At 36.4% G+C, this 17,058-nt stretch overlaps 3 protein-coding genes across 9 annotated transcripts in view; 2 read left to right on the top strand and 1 right to left on the bottom strand.

Annotated features, from left to right (window-relative positions):
* Positions 1-5,902, top strand: part of LOC139967459 (uncharacterized) — a 69,047-nt gene extending 63,145 nt beyond the window's left edge. For all 3 annotated transcript variants that reach the window (XM_071971306.1, XM_071971305.1, XM_071971307.1), the window contains 2 exons: positions 383-475; positions 1,660-5,902. In XM_071971306.1, the coding sequence (XP_071827407.1) occupies positions 383-475; positions 1,660-1,667 (101 nt within the window). In that variant the 3' untranslated portion in view covers positions 1,668-5,902. The remainder of the gene's footprint in view (positions 1-382; positions 476-1,659) is intronic.
* The window catches only part of LOC139967458 (circadian locomoter output cycles protein kaput-like), a 49,581-nt gene continuing 34,573 nt past the window's right edge, over positions 2,051-17,058 (bottom strand). For 2 of the 4 annotated variants that reach the window (XM_071971303.1, XM_071971304.1), the window contains 6 exons: positions 11,165-11,350; positions 10,104-10,214; positions 9,601-9,791; positions 8,983-9,089; positions 8,297-8,438; positions 2,051-7,954 (listed from right to left, as the gene is read on the bottom strand). In XM_071971303.1, the coding sequence (XP_071827404.1) occupies positions 6,712-7,954; positions 8,297-8,438; positions 8,983-9,089; positions 9,601-9,791; positions 10,104-10,214; positions 11,165-11,350 (1,980 nt within the window). In that variant the 3' untranslated portion in view covers positions 2,051-6,711. The remainder of the gene's footprint in view (positions 7,955-8,296; positions 8,439-8,982; positions 9,090-9,600; positions 9,792-10,103; positions 10,215-11,164; positions 11,351-17,058) is intronic. The other 2 variants (XR_011792997.1, XR_011792996.1) reach the window with 2 other exon arrangements.
* Positions 12,804-14,861, top strand: LOC139967460 (AP-5 complex subunit sigma-1-like). Of its 2 annotated transcripts, none has more exons than XM_071971308.1 (2): positions 12,804-12,994; positions 13,519-14,861. In XM_071971308.1, the coding sequence occupies exon 2, from the start codon at positions 13,623-13,625 to the stop codon at positions 14,226-14,228; it is 606 nt and encodes a 201-aa protein (XP_071827409.1). In that variant the 5' UTR covers positions 12,804-12,994; positions 13,519-13,622; the 3' UTR covers positions 14,229-14,861. The 2 variants fall into 2 exon arrangements, with proteins under 2 accessions (XP_071827409.1, XP_071827410.1); XM_071971309.1 differs by lacking the exon at positions 12,804-12,994 and adding an exon at positions 13,118-13,312.

The following is a 17,058-nucleotide window of genomic DNA, read 5'->3' as shown; positions in this document are numbered from 1 at the left end:
ACATCATTTTCTTTGCCTTTCAGCTGTATAGGTTGTAAGCAATGACATTTTGATGTGACCTTTGGTCTAAGTGTACTCACTGAAGTGAGTTGTCTGAAAATGGTAACAATCAGATCAACAGTTGTTTTGTTTGAATATTGACTTCATTAATGTTCACATTAAAGTGAACACAACTGTTCCTTCATAGGTGGAAACTTGAAATGTTGAGTAAGCCCATTGTTTCGAACTGTTTTTGTTTTTTCATTTCTTCATTAAGAAAGTATAATGTTTCATGAATTGGTTTGATAAAATCAAATTATGATATAATTAAACAATATTCAGCTAAACTAAATATGAAAATTGATTAAAAGTGTAATTTCTGTGTGTTAATTGTTTCCTTCAGGAAAGTGTCTTCGCCATTGTCGAAATGGAGGTCAGTGTTTCCAGGGACACTGTTTCTGTCCAGCCAACACTAAAGGGAGATTTTGCCAAAGAGGTAATAATTGTAAACAGTAATAAAACATGACCAGGGATTCAGATGATATTAAGGGGAAGGAAAGGAATGGGAGGTAAGGGTAAGGGGGGGGGGGGGTAGAGGTGGAGGAGAGTAAGAACTGTTCATCAATTTACTGCAGGTCTTTGCAGAGTTTGTCAAACCCTGGTGTGGGGGGTGGGGGTTATGGAGGTGGGAGGATACAAACCCTTTCTCCCCTATTATTACTTCATTTCAAAATCATCAACCTTACGGATAGAATCATGTTGAGTACTTTAAATACCTCTTCTGATCAGTCTAGACTAAATTAAATTTTATGGAAAAAATTTTGTTCACTTTTCATCTGCAGCATGAGAATGAACTTCATGTGATCTTTAATGTTAGTAGAAGAAAATGCTTAGCCCATGCAGTTAGTCTGAAAACACATATATTTATTGCTTTCTTGTTTCCCAACCCTGAAACATGAAAACAGTTGTATTGCAAAAGTTGCAGAAAGTTTGCAGTATGAGGGGGGTGGGGGATGGGAGCACCAGGTTTCCATGAAATCGCAAGACTTGGAAGAACTGAATACAAATGATAATTCCCTAATAATGTACTCATTTGCATATTCTGTGATATCCTGCATACAGTTATCACTAGCAGTGTACACCTCATTTCAGTTTATGTAGAGATGGGTTGTCTCCAAACCTTACAATAAAATCCAGTGTACTTCCTACCCTCCCCCCCCCCCCCCCTCCCTTTCTCCTCTTAAGTTCTGCTGACCCCATTGAGTCAAACTGATTTAATATTTAACTTTTAAAAATAGCACAAAAGTTTATGTAAGGCCCTTAGAAGGTTACCTCCCTTTTATCTGGGTTGTGGGGGGGGGGGGGAGTGTTGCAGAAGGGTATGAAGGCACCTTATACAGCATTTTTAAGCCTGAAAAATCTTTCTCAGCAAATTTCTGTAGTGCTGCCATCTATCAGATTCAAGCCACAGTTTTTTTGTGGTGCTTTTGTAACTCACAGATGTGTGTTACTGTATATTTTGAGTAATTAGGTGTAAGTTGGGCGATACCACTTCAAAAAGTATTATGGTCGTGACATACAAGGGAGACTGTCGTTAAGGAGTTACATATAATAATCTGGTGGGTATCATCAACAGCCTATACATGGCTTACATGTCTCCTCACTTTCTTTTCATTTCAGTACTCTGAAGAATCTGAAATAGTTGTGATCACAGCGAAATAAGAGACGAGAGATGATAAACGTCAGTTTTAGAAATCTGATTTGGCTACTGTATTCACCGGATGATGCTGTACATAATTGTACATATGTCTGTAAATGTACAAGGTTATACCTTAATAATAATAATAATAACGATAAAAAGAAAAATAGAAAGAAAAAAAAAGAAATTGCCAGTATGACCTACAAATATTTCTATTTCACATCTAGAATAAGATTAATTTAAAAACATTGAAAAGCTAAAGAGTGGTAAATTGTAAAGCATTTCAGAGACATACAATGTCTTTGTTTGTTATGTGTTTTGTTCTAAAGACATTTTCTTTTTCCCCTTTACTTTTCTAACTTCGTATTTTTATTGTTTTTTCTTGGTATTTTACTCAACTTAGATTGAAATATTTCAATAACTATCAAAGGTGTGGTGTGCATTTCATGTCAAGCCTACAGCGTATCCCAAGGTATCTATTTTTATTTTTTTTACTCTAAAAACAAAAAACGAAGCAACAGCGATGAAAAAAATATCTTAAATCATATATGAGTAATTTAAAATGTAAGTAGTAACCTTACACTTTACTATCTCTTTAATAATTGATTGAAATATTCAACAATCAATATGTTTAACCTCCAGAAATCTCACATCAGGAAAGGGAATTGGGGTACTCCAAAATTAATTATGTACCCCCATATATATGTATGTATATATATATATATATATGTATGTATGTGTATATATATATATATATATATATTTATATATATATATATATATACATATATATATTTATATATATATTAAACCTTATTGGTGTTGACTTGCATGAACCTGCAAGAATTTTCAAAAAGATGTTATTTACATAATCAAATCAAGAGGGTTCTCATTGTGATGAAAACATGTCCGACTTTTATGAGAAGTAAGGTAAGAACTGGTCAATTGTTAACAAACAATAGCTACTGGGCAAAAAATATTATTTTTCCTTTTTTTTTCTATTTTTAAAGCAAACCATCAGTTGGATGATTTTTGTCAATCAAGTTTGATCTTGAATTGCACAATAGTTAGTCTTATTGCACCATATAGTCAAATAATTTAAAATTCTATTTCCAAATTACAAAAGTGACGTAATAAGCCTTTTCAAGATTCATCACCCGATTCTGTCTGTCAGCCAAAGTGGACTGACCTTTTGGGCAATCTGGCAGTACCCTAGGGCCAAGAACAATAGAAGGGGCCTACTGGTCTCCATCATAATCTCCTAAATCAAATCCGATAGTTTTAGTATTGTCAATATGAGCAAGCTGTTTGAATATTGTGTACCTAGATAGATTGTGGACCTTCTCTATGTAGGATCGGTTTTGGGACCTTATCTATGGAAGATAGGTTGTGGACCTTATCTATGTAAGATAGGATGTGGACCATATCTATGTAAGATAAGATAGTTCGTGGACCATATCTATGTAAGATAGGCTGTGGACCTTATCTATGTAAGATAGGTTGTGGACCTTATCTTAGTAAGATAGTTGTGGACCTTATCTAAGTAATATGTCAGATAGGATGTGGACCATATCTATGTAAGATAAGATAGTTCGTGGACCTTATCTATGTAAGATAGGTTGCGGACCATATCTATGTAAGATAGGATGTTGACCTTATATATGTAAGATGGGTTGTGGACCATATCTACAGTATGTATGATAGGATGTGGACCTTATCTATGTAAGATAGGTTTGTATTGTTGGCTATGGTGCTTGTGGAGGTAGAACATTAATTTGTGGGGTGGATGGGGGGGGAGGGGAGAAAGCATTTTGCCCTTGGTATCAGTTAAAGCAATCCCAAATCAATGACCTACAATATCTTTACAAACCTGAGCCATGCACCTAGTAGAAAAGTAGATACCATTTGCTTGTAAAATTTCTCGTTTTTGTGGTGAGCATTTTTTCGTTTGGTATCATATCTATCTTGGCATCATCGTTACTTATGCATTAGTAATAACTTGTACCTCCAATCTAAAAGACTTGATTGGACAGAAACTACTATTTGTAATCGTATATACAAAATGCCACACACATTTATAAAAAAAAGTGAAAATGATCTCCAAAATTTACAACAATAATAGAAATTCTCGATGCAGTCACTAAATGAAAACCAGATAAACTTGAACAATGATAGAGAAAATTCCTGAATGATCACATTTTGTTGAAGTTTGTTTCAGATCTTATATATTAAAAAAAATTATGATGCAATTCACCAGACAGTTCAAAGAAAATATTTAAATGTTAAACGTTTTTCGATCATGTTCAAACCCCTTGTGTCAGTTGTGACCTCAATTGTATCGACATGAATATGCATCTATTCATGAATATTTATAAGAGAAAATGATTATCATTAGAATAGTTAGTAAGGATTACTGATGGTAATACACAACAGCTAAGTTATAAAGAATATATAATGAATATACAATAGTTGTGATAAAATATTAAGGTTTTTTTCGGAAAATAATGTAAATATTGCAATATGTTTCTTCAGATTTGAAATCTGAATTCTGTTAACTTTAAATTTCCAAGTGTAGAAAAGGTGGAATTTAAGAACAAATGTGAGGTGGAGAAATGGGGGGGGGTGGAGATAGGGAGAGGCTAGGGTTAGGTGGAATTTGGTATTAAAGAATAATACAATGGCTGTATTGTTTCCTTCTTCTAAGGGATATAGAATCTAGTTGGCAAATAAAATAATACAATGAATTAATATGAGTGAGTATCATTAACAACAACAAAATGTTGACAATCACATTTTCAAGCTATGACGTGAAAAGTATTCTGAAAATTCGGAGATTGTTTCAGTAATAAATATCATCCTCATATTTAACGAATCTGGAAAAACACAATACTTTATGTTCAGTTGATGATTTTTTTTTATATTCAAAATACTGTTTTTTGGAGGTTAACATTTTCATCATTACATAACTGTGTTTACATCCACAACCTTCTCAAGCAGAAAGGAAAATTTGAAAAGAACAGTTGAGGTTCATTTTACATAAGTATAGAAACAATTCATCCACATACTGCAAGTATGAACTGAATTCTGTTAATACTATTGTAAATGCTACTACTTATCATAGTATAAATATAGTATGAACATTGAGTTTCTTAAGTATGTAAGTATGAAGAACAATGAGTCTTCCCATACTTTCCATAGTGTGTTCGTTCTTCAGTACATTTAGTTGACTATTGCATTGTCAAGTTTTAACTAATTATCTGCATTGTCTTTAGACATTAACTGGAAGTTCAGTACCCTTTCAAGGGTATCTTCTTCTTTTTGAGGAGAAAGCAGGGGGAAGGGGTGTGGGTGTTGGTGGGGTGGGCAGAAAGCACAACAAATATGTCTTTTACTGAGACAAATATTTTTTTTTTACTTTCATATATTTGCAATGACAATAGCCTAACACATAAGGCTATATAGGGATGTTGGTATCTAAGCTTAACAAAATAGAAATATTTTAGTTTCTATGGCTTTAGAGATTAACAAACATTTCTTATGTGTGCAAAGTACCTTTTTTCCTTCTTTTTTCTTCATTGCAAATGGTCAGTACTCTCACCTACGTGTGTAAGTACTACCTACGCATGTAAATCTCCTTTTAAGGTTCCAGTTATGTAAAATAGAGCCCAATAATGCTCCTCTGAAAAGTTTGCTATAACACACAACAGTTTCAGGTTTTAATGTAAAACCTATTTTCAGCAATCTGAGGAATATATTTTTTAACAAGACTTGACTTTTCGAATCAAATTATTGTACAAACTGCTTGTTTGAAACAACTCATTCTTTGCAAAGTGATGCTGTGATCATTTCATAATTATTATTATTATTATTACTTGTTTTTTCTGATTTTATTCTGTATGCTTTAAATTTAATTTGTCAGTTGTTTATATGGTGATTAAAAGGCATACACGAGAACAGGATTTGGAATTTTTTTTTAAAAGAAAAGTTTCTTCTGAACGAAAAGTATTATACATCTGGCATATGACATGTACAGAGGATGTATTTTGCTCAAGCACTGAAATTTTATTTTTATCAACGTTTTCATTTTTTTTTTCCTGTTTTGTTTCCACTTTTTATATTTTAGAATCCTATTAAAAATGAAAAGTTCACATCTTTTTTTCTTGTCACATGGTTAAAAAATCGTAGACATTTCCTTTGAATAAAGCATTTATTTGAAAATATGTATATCAATATTTCTCCTCGTCATTTTTGAGCTGTCTTTCTGGGGTCATTACAAGTTTTGTTTTCTGGTAGAGAGCTTTTCATGTATTTTCAGGTTAACTCTGAAGAATTTAAGTTGATGTTTAATTGGAGACGGAATGGTAGGTATTCTTGGGAGGGAAGGGGAGTTAGTGCTGCTAATATATTGAGCTTGTCCAGCAGTTTAAGTACATCGTTTTGTTAGCAATAATATTTATACCTTGGTACAATTTCTTCCTCAAAATTTTCTCCACAACCCTATTCCCCACCGATCTCCCTGCACTGTAAAATTGCAAGTTTTACCCGTTGTCCCATGGACAATAACTTATACAACACATGGTGAAAAGGACAGAGTAATGTTTTCACAATCATTTCCCCTGTTTTGTTCCCTTTAAAGAGGAAAGCTAGGGACAATTATATTGCATAATAACAAATAAAATAAATTTGAAAGGATATGATGAATCAAACGAAAAAGTTTAACGAGAAGAATTTCATCAGTGGAGAAAAATAGCTGGCGCTATTCATTTGATCAACTTCAAACGCTTACCAGTATGTTTTGGTTTGAATGCCCCGAGTCAAATATTTTTTTATTTAGGAGACGACTTCTTTGGACGGAAAGACCAATGCTCACCAATGGTTCCTTTGTTTTCCATTAGAACCTTTATTCTGACATAAACTGTAAAACATTAATTTGTTATCATTTTGTCATATCTTCTTTATATGCAATCTCCCGGGCGGGGAACATTCGCTTCGTATCCCTATAATATACCTAAATTGATTTTAATTTAAAATCATCAACACGACGGTAACTCCTCTTGTAAAAATCCTAGAAAACTGTTAATTGGTGGCAACTGGGAAAGTACCGCCTCGTCGTACGTTTGCTGGTCTGTGATCGGTCGACTCGGATCTTGAATCCTTCTCGCTAAGCAGCCATCTTTAGTATTAGCCATCGGACAAGGAAGTCGTTCGCCGTTGAAATCTGTGTAGTAAGCGTAACGTTTGGAATGTTTGCAAGTGATTTCACTCTCGAAACCGGGTTTGCTATCCTGATCTCGATGGTAAACATTGTCGACAGGGTACCCACCACAGTGGCTCACCGTAGGGTCGAGCTTGCCAGACGGTTGGTAGGCGTCGCCATAGTAACCGTTGCTACCCCACGGGTACATCCCATTTCTGACAAGCTTCACTTGCACTTCCCCATTGACGATATATGACGCGCAATACTCTGCTTGTGACTGTTGTAAGCCATTCATGTAATGTTCCGTCCAAGAAGAGGACGGACGGCTGTAACCATGGTGATGAGGGTCGTGAGATCCACTCTGACCGTAAGGTATCAAGTTAGGCGTAGAGGGCGGCGTGGGAGGGGCTACAGTCATCCCCGGAAATTGATTCCCGGCGCCATCGGAATGTTGAAAGTACATATCACTGTTAGCTGCTTGCATGTGCGCTATAGGTGGCATGCGATGATGATACCATTCACGATGCGCGTTTTCCATCAAGCGTAGTGCATGTTTTCTGTATGTGTTCACGTCATACATTTCTGGGGGCAGATGTGCGACCATTTGATACATGGATAACGCTGGGTTTATGTCACCGTACTGGGCCAACATATTTGTGGACTCGCCTATTAAGTCTGGCGAAATGTGATGCGGGCCATCGACCTGTGACTGATAGTCATTGTTGATTAGAGAATGCGATTGGCTGAAGGTTCTCTGATGTGTAGTATCGTGTCCTGGTTCTGTGGGTGTATTAGATAGCTCAGACTGACAATCACTGGCCTGGTGATAGCTGGACGGACATGCCCCGTGTGGACTGTGTAAAGAGACAGAGTAGTCGTCCTTTAATTTATGTCCTAATTGGCTGGCCACGACGTAAGTATCGTTACTTGTCCATCGCCTTCTCTGCGCCTGCTCGGAGGTTGCACTCCCGTACTGCTCGTTGTCTTGACTGGCTGTGCTTATGACTTTGAGATACTCTTCATGAGCATATCGACTTCTTGCTGATTCCTCCTGATGTAAATATGGAAGATCTCTCTCCCTTTGAATGTAGACAGAAACGAAAATCGTATTTATTACCATCCAACATTCCAAAATTATCTCATCCATTGTACAACTTCATTCACCACCCCTACCCATCCCCACCATCCTTACTGATTACTTACTTCGTATATCTGTAAAAATTTACAAACAAAAGGTTTTTAATTTCCTTCATACTGTTAAAGACATTAAAAAATCGATTTACCTTCTTGCCTAATGTGATCGGTTCCCGTTCTACTAAATTCTACTAAATCTATCTTTCAAAGGCTATCTGAGCATGCGTAGCTGAAGACTACATTGCCAATTGTGTTGTACTTATAACGTCACAAAAAAATGGTCTTACCTTGGTATTGTATGCGTAAATATGATTTCCTCCTCTCCATTTTCCAACGTGATTCGATGACCGTACGAGTGAAGCCACACCCACGAACCTGATTGGTTCCTTAGGCGAAATAATATCACGTGACTTTCTTCTGTTTCTAAAACTGCAAAATATGTTAGTATAAACGATTTTATGGATTTGTTTCGAGTTAGCCGACACATTTTGAAACAACTAAATTGAAACGCTAAGTAACAGATAAAAACACATCCAACACATAACTGTCTCACAATATCATACAACCTTACAAGGATGTGCGCATATCTACTGTGCTTTAGTATGTTAGGTCTGTGCGCACATATCTTGCAATGCATATACATTTTAAATGTTTTAAGGTGGGACCAACCATCTAAAAAAAAAAAGGAAATCACATTTTGTGAAGGAATGGAGGCGGACGATGGTAGAAGAGGGGAAGAGAAGGAGCAGGGATTGGTGGTACAGAGAATATCAACTCAACGCCATCCACTTGCAACCCCCCCCCCCCCACCCCTCGTCCTCTTCAACTTCTCTTCCCGTCTCCATCAACCATTCTGATAACCACCACCCACCCCCCTCCCCGACCTTCCGTCCATCAAACTACAGACTATAGAAGTAGGTAAATGTACAATTAATGGAAATAATGAAATATTATTGATATTGAAAGAACTTACTTGCTTTGTGGCAAGCGTACATCGCGGCAAGATCGTCAGTGTGTATTGCGTTATACAATGACGTGTTCAACATTTCCGAGCTTTCAAGTCCAAAAATGGTTTCAATCCTGCATAAACAGAAGTGGGGCAAAAATACGGTATTTGTAAAACGGAAAATCAAACAAAAATAACAGACTAATTAAAGTTATAATTCTAACATATTGAAAGTGGTAAATATGTTTTAATTTAGCCCCTTTTTTGCAGTCACCGTCCAGCCATTTCACCCAAGTTTCAGCTCTGTACACAATTAGCAGTTTACAATATAGCTGTACGGTTTGGGTAAACTTGTGTATACCTGCAGAGACGCAATTGCTGACATTCCATTCGCTGCTATGTTTTGGCATTACGATTACATAATACAGTCCATCTCACTTTTATCTAATAGGGCGAAAACAATGTTTTGACATGAAGCTATTGTCGCTGTATTTATTTGTTCAGGAAAAGAAAAAAACTACTTCTGAAAATTCTTCAGTACTGACAACGACAGTCTTAGTCTTCATTTTATTCTCTAGTTCGTTGTAGCTGTTGTTATAACTGATACGTACATTGTGACTTGAAAACCATTTCATGAATATTCACCTATCGTCAACAGCTGTCGTTGTGAAGTCAAGTTTATGTCTTGTCCAAAACGCTCGGCCGTTGGATTCCAAGTCCGTGTTCGACGTCACTGCAGAGAACAGTTGGAACGAAACAAACAGAACCTGACACGGACTGTTTCTAGACTTGACCGCTTCTGGAAGTGTGTGCATGGTACCATTGCACAACATTTTCTGAGGTTTGAAAAATGAAGGGAAAAAAATGAAGAAAAAAATGAACATTACAGTTGGGGGGTTACATGCAATTATGTAATGTATTAAACTCTCTGACCACAGAAGCGAAAAATTACCAGTGGCGTCAGTAAGAGAAATAATCCCCTCCCCCTTTCCCCGCCCCTTTGTCGGAAAGGTAGTTAAAATTTTGTATATTTGTATTTCTGTTATTTACAACGGTAACAAAAACGAACAAGGAGTAGAAACAACAATGGCATGCAGTTACGATGCTTTATGAATATTTTAATTTGAATATAGTTATGTACAACATACCACGTGACCCGTACTGGTTCCATTGAAACATTTCATCCGGCAGAGGAACGAGACATTCCTCGGTTCTGAGTGCAATCTATCCTTTGTGTCGTCACTAGTTTCTTCTGCAACCTGCCCAAAAGCAAATTCACAAAAACAAACAAATCCGTATTAAGACAAAAGGAAATTGACAAATGTAGCACCATTTTGCTTGTAAGTACTCACGTTACACCCTCCCATTATATACACCCCTCCCCCCCCCCCCCCTACTGGACGACACAACATCTCTGTAACTATATAAGTCATGAACAGAAAATTAGGCAGTCACTCCCTGTATATCATCAATGTACATAAAAAGCTAATGTTTATTCATAACTAAAACTTGAACTGAGAAAGAGACTAACATAAAATGGTCAATCTTTGATGGATTTTGATGGGAGTTGCAGCTATTTTGTATGCTTTCTAATGCCCATTAGACTAGGACAATGTTTTTTCATAGGTGTCCCTAGACCTTTAATACTATATGTGAAAGTGTCTTTACTTAAATTTTGAAAAATTAATGATACTGCGAAAATAATTGCTTTATTAGGATCGTGATCAAAATTCCAAATGGAGGAGCAACACCTACTTCATATTATGTTAAGGCTCCGACAGACAGACTGACTACGCCAGACAGACAGACAGACAGGCAGCTAACAGTCTTACTAATACAATCTGAGAAACAAAGCTATTCACCCTCAAATTTGACATGCGTTAAACACACACACAGGACAGCTCTTGAATTCAAAATGGACTTTTGATATCTTGGATTCATTTCGCACGAACCCCCCCCCCCCCCCAAGCCTCTCTTTTCCTATATAGGCGGGGTGAAGAGGAACATATTGGGGCCAAACGAATACATGTTTGGTCTATCCCTCCCCCCCCCCTTCCCCATCAACCATTGACGACGAGCTGAAAAATAGAAATGTAAACGTCGGTTCAAGACGCTTGGCACCCAATTAAAGAAAAAAAGACTTATCCCTTAATTCCACCACCTTACCTCCTTCCCTCCCCTCAAAATGTTGAAGCTAAATTGTATTTACATGTTCGGCCAGCAGAGTTTGCTCCAGAACATTCTTAACTTCTCCGTGGTCATCAGGATGTACGATACCATAGATGCATCGATGGACAAGGTCGACAGGGTGGAATCCCAGATGAGTGGAAATATTATCGGACGTATAAAGAATGGTGCCATCAGCTGTGACTACCAGCAAAAAGCTATCAAGAGACTGAATTATAAAAATAAAGAAATAATAAATAAATAGAAAATATAACGCTATACATTATCAATAAATGATGTTAATTGTACAATCGGGTTTACAAACATTGGCAAAGAAAGTCCGAAGACGGTTAGATATGCTGGATCTTGTTTTGTCTTTTACTTCCTTTCTTTTACCACCACTTCTTCTATCTTCTCATGAAAGTTATAGAAAACAAGAGAAAGCAGAAAATGTCGAACAAGAATGATACGGTAGTGATAATGAGCGATCTAGCTGGAAGCTATAGATGGATCTAGCTTGATTTTATATAGCTGGAAAGTATAGTGTGATGTAGCTGGAGCCAGTGGTTGAAGGCTACAGCTACAAATAACTGGATACAGCTGGAGTGGCGCTAGCTGGGAGTTGTATAACGGAAAGCAATATAGCTGTCAAGCTATCTATACTGAACTGGAAGTTGTATGTATATATATAGCTAAATATATAATTAGCTGCGGAATGGAAGCATGAATTTGATGTAAGCTGTATAGCTGGAAACGACAGTAAAGCTTTGTGATAGCTGGAATGATCAGCGTGTCGGGATACACTTCATAGAAATAAAACCGCACGGACAAGTTTCAACGCCTAATATACTGTTCATTCAAACATGCATGTGTTTACTTTCAGTATCGAAAAACGTATTGACCTCTGCAGCTAGAGGAGCCTGTAATGTATTAACAGCTGTTTTATATTGGAAACGGCACGGTTGAAACCTCAAAGCATGTTATAATGATAGTTAATATATTTTGAAAGCTTCCAAAATTCCATCAATTACCCTGAATTACTCGGAGACACATATGTTCCTAAACTGAATGCAGGAAATATTGAGAACAGAAAGGGTGCAAACTACTCAATTATCTATTTACTACAGAGTTTCACTAAAGAAATCTGACATTTGACAGGAAATAAATCATCATTCAACCTTTACGAATTAAACATATTTAGGCCTATATAGAAAGCGATGAATTCATTAGATCATCAATAACGCTCACAACAGAACTTTGCGACTGAGAAATAAAAATAACTCCATATGTGATGATTCCTTTTTTTTTCTTTTCTCGCAAAGTTACTAAATTGGTAACTTTATGATGAGTGAACAATTCATCAAGTTATTGCAAAATGTAATTGATGAAAGGTGATAAGTGATCCATTTGCGGCTATACTCGCTGATGAAAATTGGTCATTTATTAAAAGCGAAGAACCCATAAAGTTGTTACACTTTAACATATTAACTTTTCAATTCATAATCGTGTAAAAAAATTGCTAGCATATTTATGGAAAGATCAAAAGAAAAAGGCATTTCTTTCAAGCACTTTATAAGGGTAAACTGCGTCACATTGCGGTTCTCAACGATTGATCACGCTTCACTTTCAATATTATCGAATCTTTTAGATATATAGCGCCATCCATTATTATTTGCAGTTTGCGGTTTGTACCTATCTTAGAATCAGGTGATTCTGTGTAGGCTGCATGCATAACAGATCCACGATAACTGAATTTGTCGTCTTGGTGAAAGAAAACATGAACTTCAGGACTCAAACTCAAAGTCTACGACGGTAACACCACATTGTTGAGGGGTATTACTGTTCTGAAGATCTTCTATACACTGCCTGGTCGGTAAGTTGATTCACAGCTCGTGCGATGCGAATGCTACTACTATTGTATTACTAATACTACTAGTATTACTATATTACTAGGCTTACTCCGTTGTCAGCATATATGTAACATGAACAGTTAGGCCAAACTTACTTCTGTACTTATACTGAGTATTGTCGTGGTTAGTCAGATATTTGTTAATGCTGTGAATGTGTAATATAGTTTCCACTTTTGAAACGGAGAAGTTTCCGTCGTTCATGTGTAAAAGCATGACGTTTGTGTATTCGTTTTGTGTATTTGTTACTAACAAATTAACGAAGGATTACCAAAAAGAAATAGGTAACAGTTCCGCGAATTTTAACTATTTTATGTTGGGTGTAACTTTTAATTAATGTATAACCTTAATGTTTTGCGTAGGTTTTGTTTTGTAGTCAAGTTTCTCATTTCGTCGAGAACACATTTCGTGCGAGAAAATGTTTTCAAAATATGTCATCGATTTGCATCCTCATTGATCATTCACTAGTTTCTTTTTTTTCATCTTGCAGAAATTATACAGCAAATAATACACAATTGCTTGACACTGATGATATTAACCAGAGCGCATTGGATGAACTCCTACGCAGTTTGAAGGCAGGGCTCGACAGAGAGGATGGTTTATTCATTTTTAATTTCCTCCTTTGGAGAGGCTGGCTCTAAATCAGGAGAGGGAGAGGTAATATTTACGAGCACCTACGGGCAAGAAGACTGGTGTCTTGAAATGTCATCTAATGAGCCAAAGGGAGAGGTCTTAAGGGGATTGAACAAAGAGCAATTGCGACTTGTTACCGAGAGAGTCCAATCAGAATACGAATTCCAACAGAGGACGTTCGACATACCGAGACTTTACGACGGTGCTTACTTTGAGAATTTACCCAAGGAAGACAGTATCCAGAAAGGAATCTTCAGGTTTCAGCAACAAGAAGTATTTGCCAATGACAAGACAATTGTGTGGCAGATGAAACACAAGCTTGGCTTTATTTTAATTTTGGAAAAGTCAGAAAATACTTTGCAAGCTCAGACTGCTTTAAACATGATAGTTAAAACTATAGATGAGTATGTGAAGCTACCAACTCAAGAAATAGACATTCTCCTGAAACCGGATAAAGTCACTTCTATATTGAACGTCCTGCTCCCATCTGGGCGGATTCTTTTCACGAATAGTCTTTTGACAAAACAGTTAGAGCGCGAACTGAGTATTCTGTTTCAAGGCAGATGACGATTGTTAAGTCAATTTTTGGGGTATGACGGTAGAAATAAATTCACTGTGTGGTTCTTAATGGGAGACCTTAGGTAGAATTTCAGTCTTGATGTGAGGTAGTCCAAGAAGAAAAAAAGCTTTCAGTGCTAGTAACGTGTCAATAGTTCTAGATCTGATTTCAACATATTCAGATTTATATTGTGCTTAACCTCTGAATGCATGCTACTTAAAAGGCTAAGTTGATAAGAAGTTTGGCTCCTCATTACCAGCCTTTTTGTTAATTTAATCCATCTTTTTTTGTATAATTTCAAAAACCAATTATTTACAAGCGTTGTAAACTTTCGAAGTATTGAGTTAATGTTTCATCTGATGAACTCGACCGAAAATGTTGTGTGTTCCAATTGTTAACATATTCAGACCCTTTGCCACTTTAAAGGTGGTAATAGAGGGAGCTATTGTATTATGTTGAGATTCTAGTCTCTTTGCCCAAGTATCTGCTCCGAGGTTTGACTTTGGCAGTTTTTCAGTGTATATTTCTACTGTTGTCTCCTCCATATAATTTACAAGAGTAGAAAACAAATGGCTCTTCAACAGAGAGCTTCTTATTTAGTTTATAACATTGAAACAAGGTAATAAAATGAGAAAATGAAACATTGGTGTCAAATTTGAAATGTGGTCTGTTTGATGACTGTTAAATATGTACCATTGGTTGGAATTTCAGGTAAAGCTCACTGGAGATACAAAACGCCAAACGTGCTGTTCAAAATGTATTTTGATTCATGTACTCCACCGTAACAATGAACCATAAACCTTCCCTGTCCCACCCCTATTCTACCCCTTCCCCCATCCCAACCCTAAGAATATGACATGCTTGTGAGCCCAGTCTATGATTTACTGCTTAGAGAAAAAATTGAGTATTCCAAGAACATTAAAAAGTCGTAAAATACTTGTTTGAATAAATCGTGATGCTTTGTTAAAATGGGTTGCAGTCGGGAGGGGATTTCAAGACCATGCGATCCCCCCGCCCCCGCCAAAAGTATTCGTGAACCCTTAAAAGAAGAATATATGTCTGTATTTTTATAATTTGATTTATGAAACTCAGCAACTTTCACGGAGCATATATAGTTCAAAATTGAGGAGGGAATTACTATGGTACGGTGAGAGAAGGGGGGGGGGGTGGGGGAGCCGGATGTGGTAGTGATTTTCATGGTTCCATGTATAATCGCTCGTAATATCCGGCATCCAGTCCCTCCCTACGACAACTTTATTAGGAAAGGTCTAATATTAACCTGGACTGCAACCTTGCCGCTTTTATTTCTTCTCGACAAAACTTCTCTTGGAAAATGGACAGTATACTTAAAGTCAATCACGTGTGTTTAAGATCTATTTTAGATCCCAGGGCAATTCGATATGAAAAGATTATGTCACCTATTAAAGGACACTTGTTTGATCTGAAAATTTAAGTCAACACTGTGACCTATCAATCAAGGCATTGAACTTATCTTTAAATATTAAAACCTACGGTGACAGTTAGACTGGGACTCCCAGATACGGAGTGACGTCAGCATTCAGTTTTGTAGACAATACACACTAAAGCCGGTCGTCTATAAAAATGTTCTGAAACATTTCTGGTTAGGTATTATCTCACGATTGATATGACAAAATTACAAAAGAGATTATAACTATATATATATATATATATATATATATATATATATATATATATATATATATATATTAATAAACATGTAGTGGATCCACAAAAAAACAAGGAGGGTTTGAAATGTTCTATTCAAAAGAGAGCGGCATAGATTATTCGCCATGTTAAAGAAAAGAAATTATAAAAAAAGGAAAATGGTTGCCTCCTTGGTAACGAATTAAACGACCAATAAAGGGTTCTAGAGGTATACAAGAAGGCTTTTCTTCCCCCTAATAATCACTCCACCCTCTCCACCAATACCACACCCTACCCATCCGGCAGAAGGCCTAATTACCAATTATTGTCAAATTCAACCAAATTGTCGAAAATATCAATTCAGTGTCACAGAGCTAGTTAATGGGTGAATGTTCTAAAAACACCGGCACAGATTTCTGGCGGCTGGCATGTGTTGGACAACGATGGCGGTATGACTAGAGCAATGTTACAGGTGAAATGACTGAGTCAATAAACATCTATTTGAAAGGGAAAGGTACTTGAGACAGCACGATCGAAAATGAGACAGGTGTACTTAAATAAATACCAAAAAATTATTAGACATATGACGAAAAAAGGGGACGAAATCACAATATCGGATGTTTGCCATAAGTTGGAAACTCGGCAACATTTTCATGCGCCTTTCAGAAAAGACAGTTGTGAAAGTCTGATTTTGGGATGTTAAAAGCGAAGTATTTGTTTGCAGCACATACAATTTGAATGATAGAACTGCGACAGAAAAGTAAACCAGGTTTCTTTAAAAATATAAATGATAACGACTTAAAATAATTAGGGACGGGGAAAGAGGGGGTGCGGCATGGTGATTGATATGATAAAAAAAAAAAATTAAAGAAATGTGACGAAAAAAAAGGAACAATTATATCATTTCTAAATTACCAATTGGATTTTCTCTTATATGATAATTAATGTTTCTCACCATGGAGCGATCACAATGACACACGACAAAGACGAATACCTTTGTCAAAAGGTACGAAAAAATGCACCCATTCCCTTTCAAGTAAATCTATAAACAAAGCGCCTTTGTAAATTTAAGCAAATGTCTGCGCTTACGCACAGTTTTAGAAAGATTGACTTGTAAAACAATATTCGTCTTTGACCAGTAATTTTAACGGAACAGCCCCATCTTTTACACGA

This window comes from Apostichopus japonicus, chromosome 5 (genome assembly GCF_037975245.1).
Source record: "Apostichopus japonicus isolate 1M-3 chromosome 5, ASM3797524v1, whole genome shotgun sequence".
Taxonomy (NCBI): domain Eukaryota; kingdom Metazoa; phylum Echinodermata; class Holothuroidea; order Aspidochirotida; family Stichopodidae; genus Apostichopus; species Apostichopus japonicus.
Note: the sequence above shows the minus strand (reverse complement) of the source record. Positions and strands in the feature narration are given on the sequence as shown.

Excerpts from the sequence above, each read along its gene's own strand:
- LOC139967460 (XM_071971308.1), top strand. The coding sequence starts at position 13,623 with ATGGTTTATTCATTTTTAATTTCCTCCTTTGGAGAGGCTGGCTCTAAA.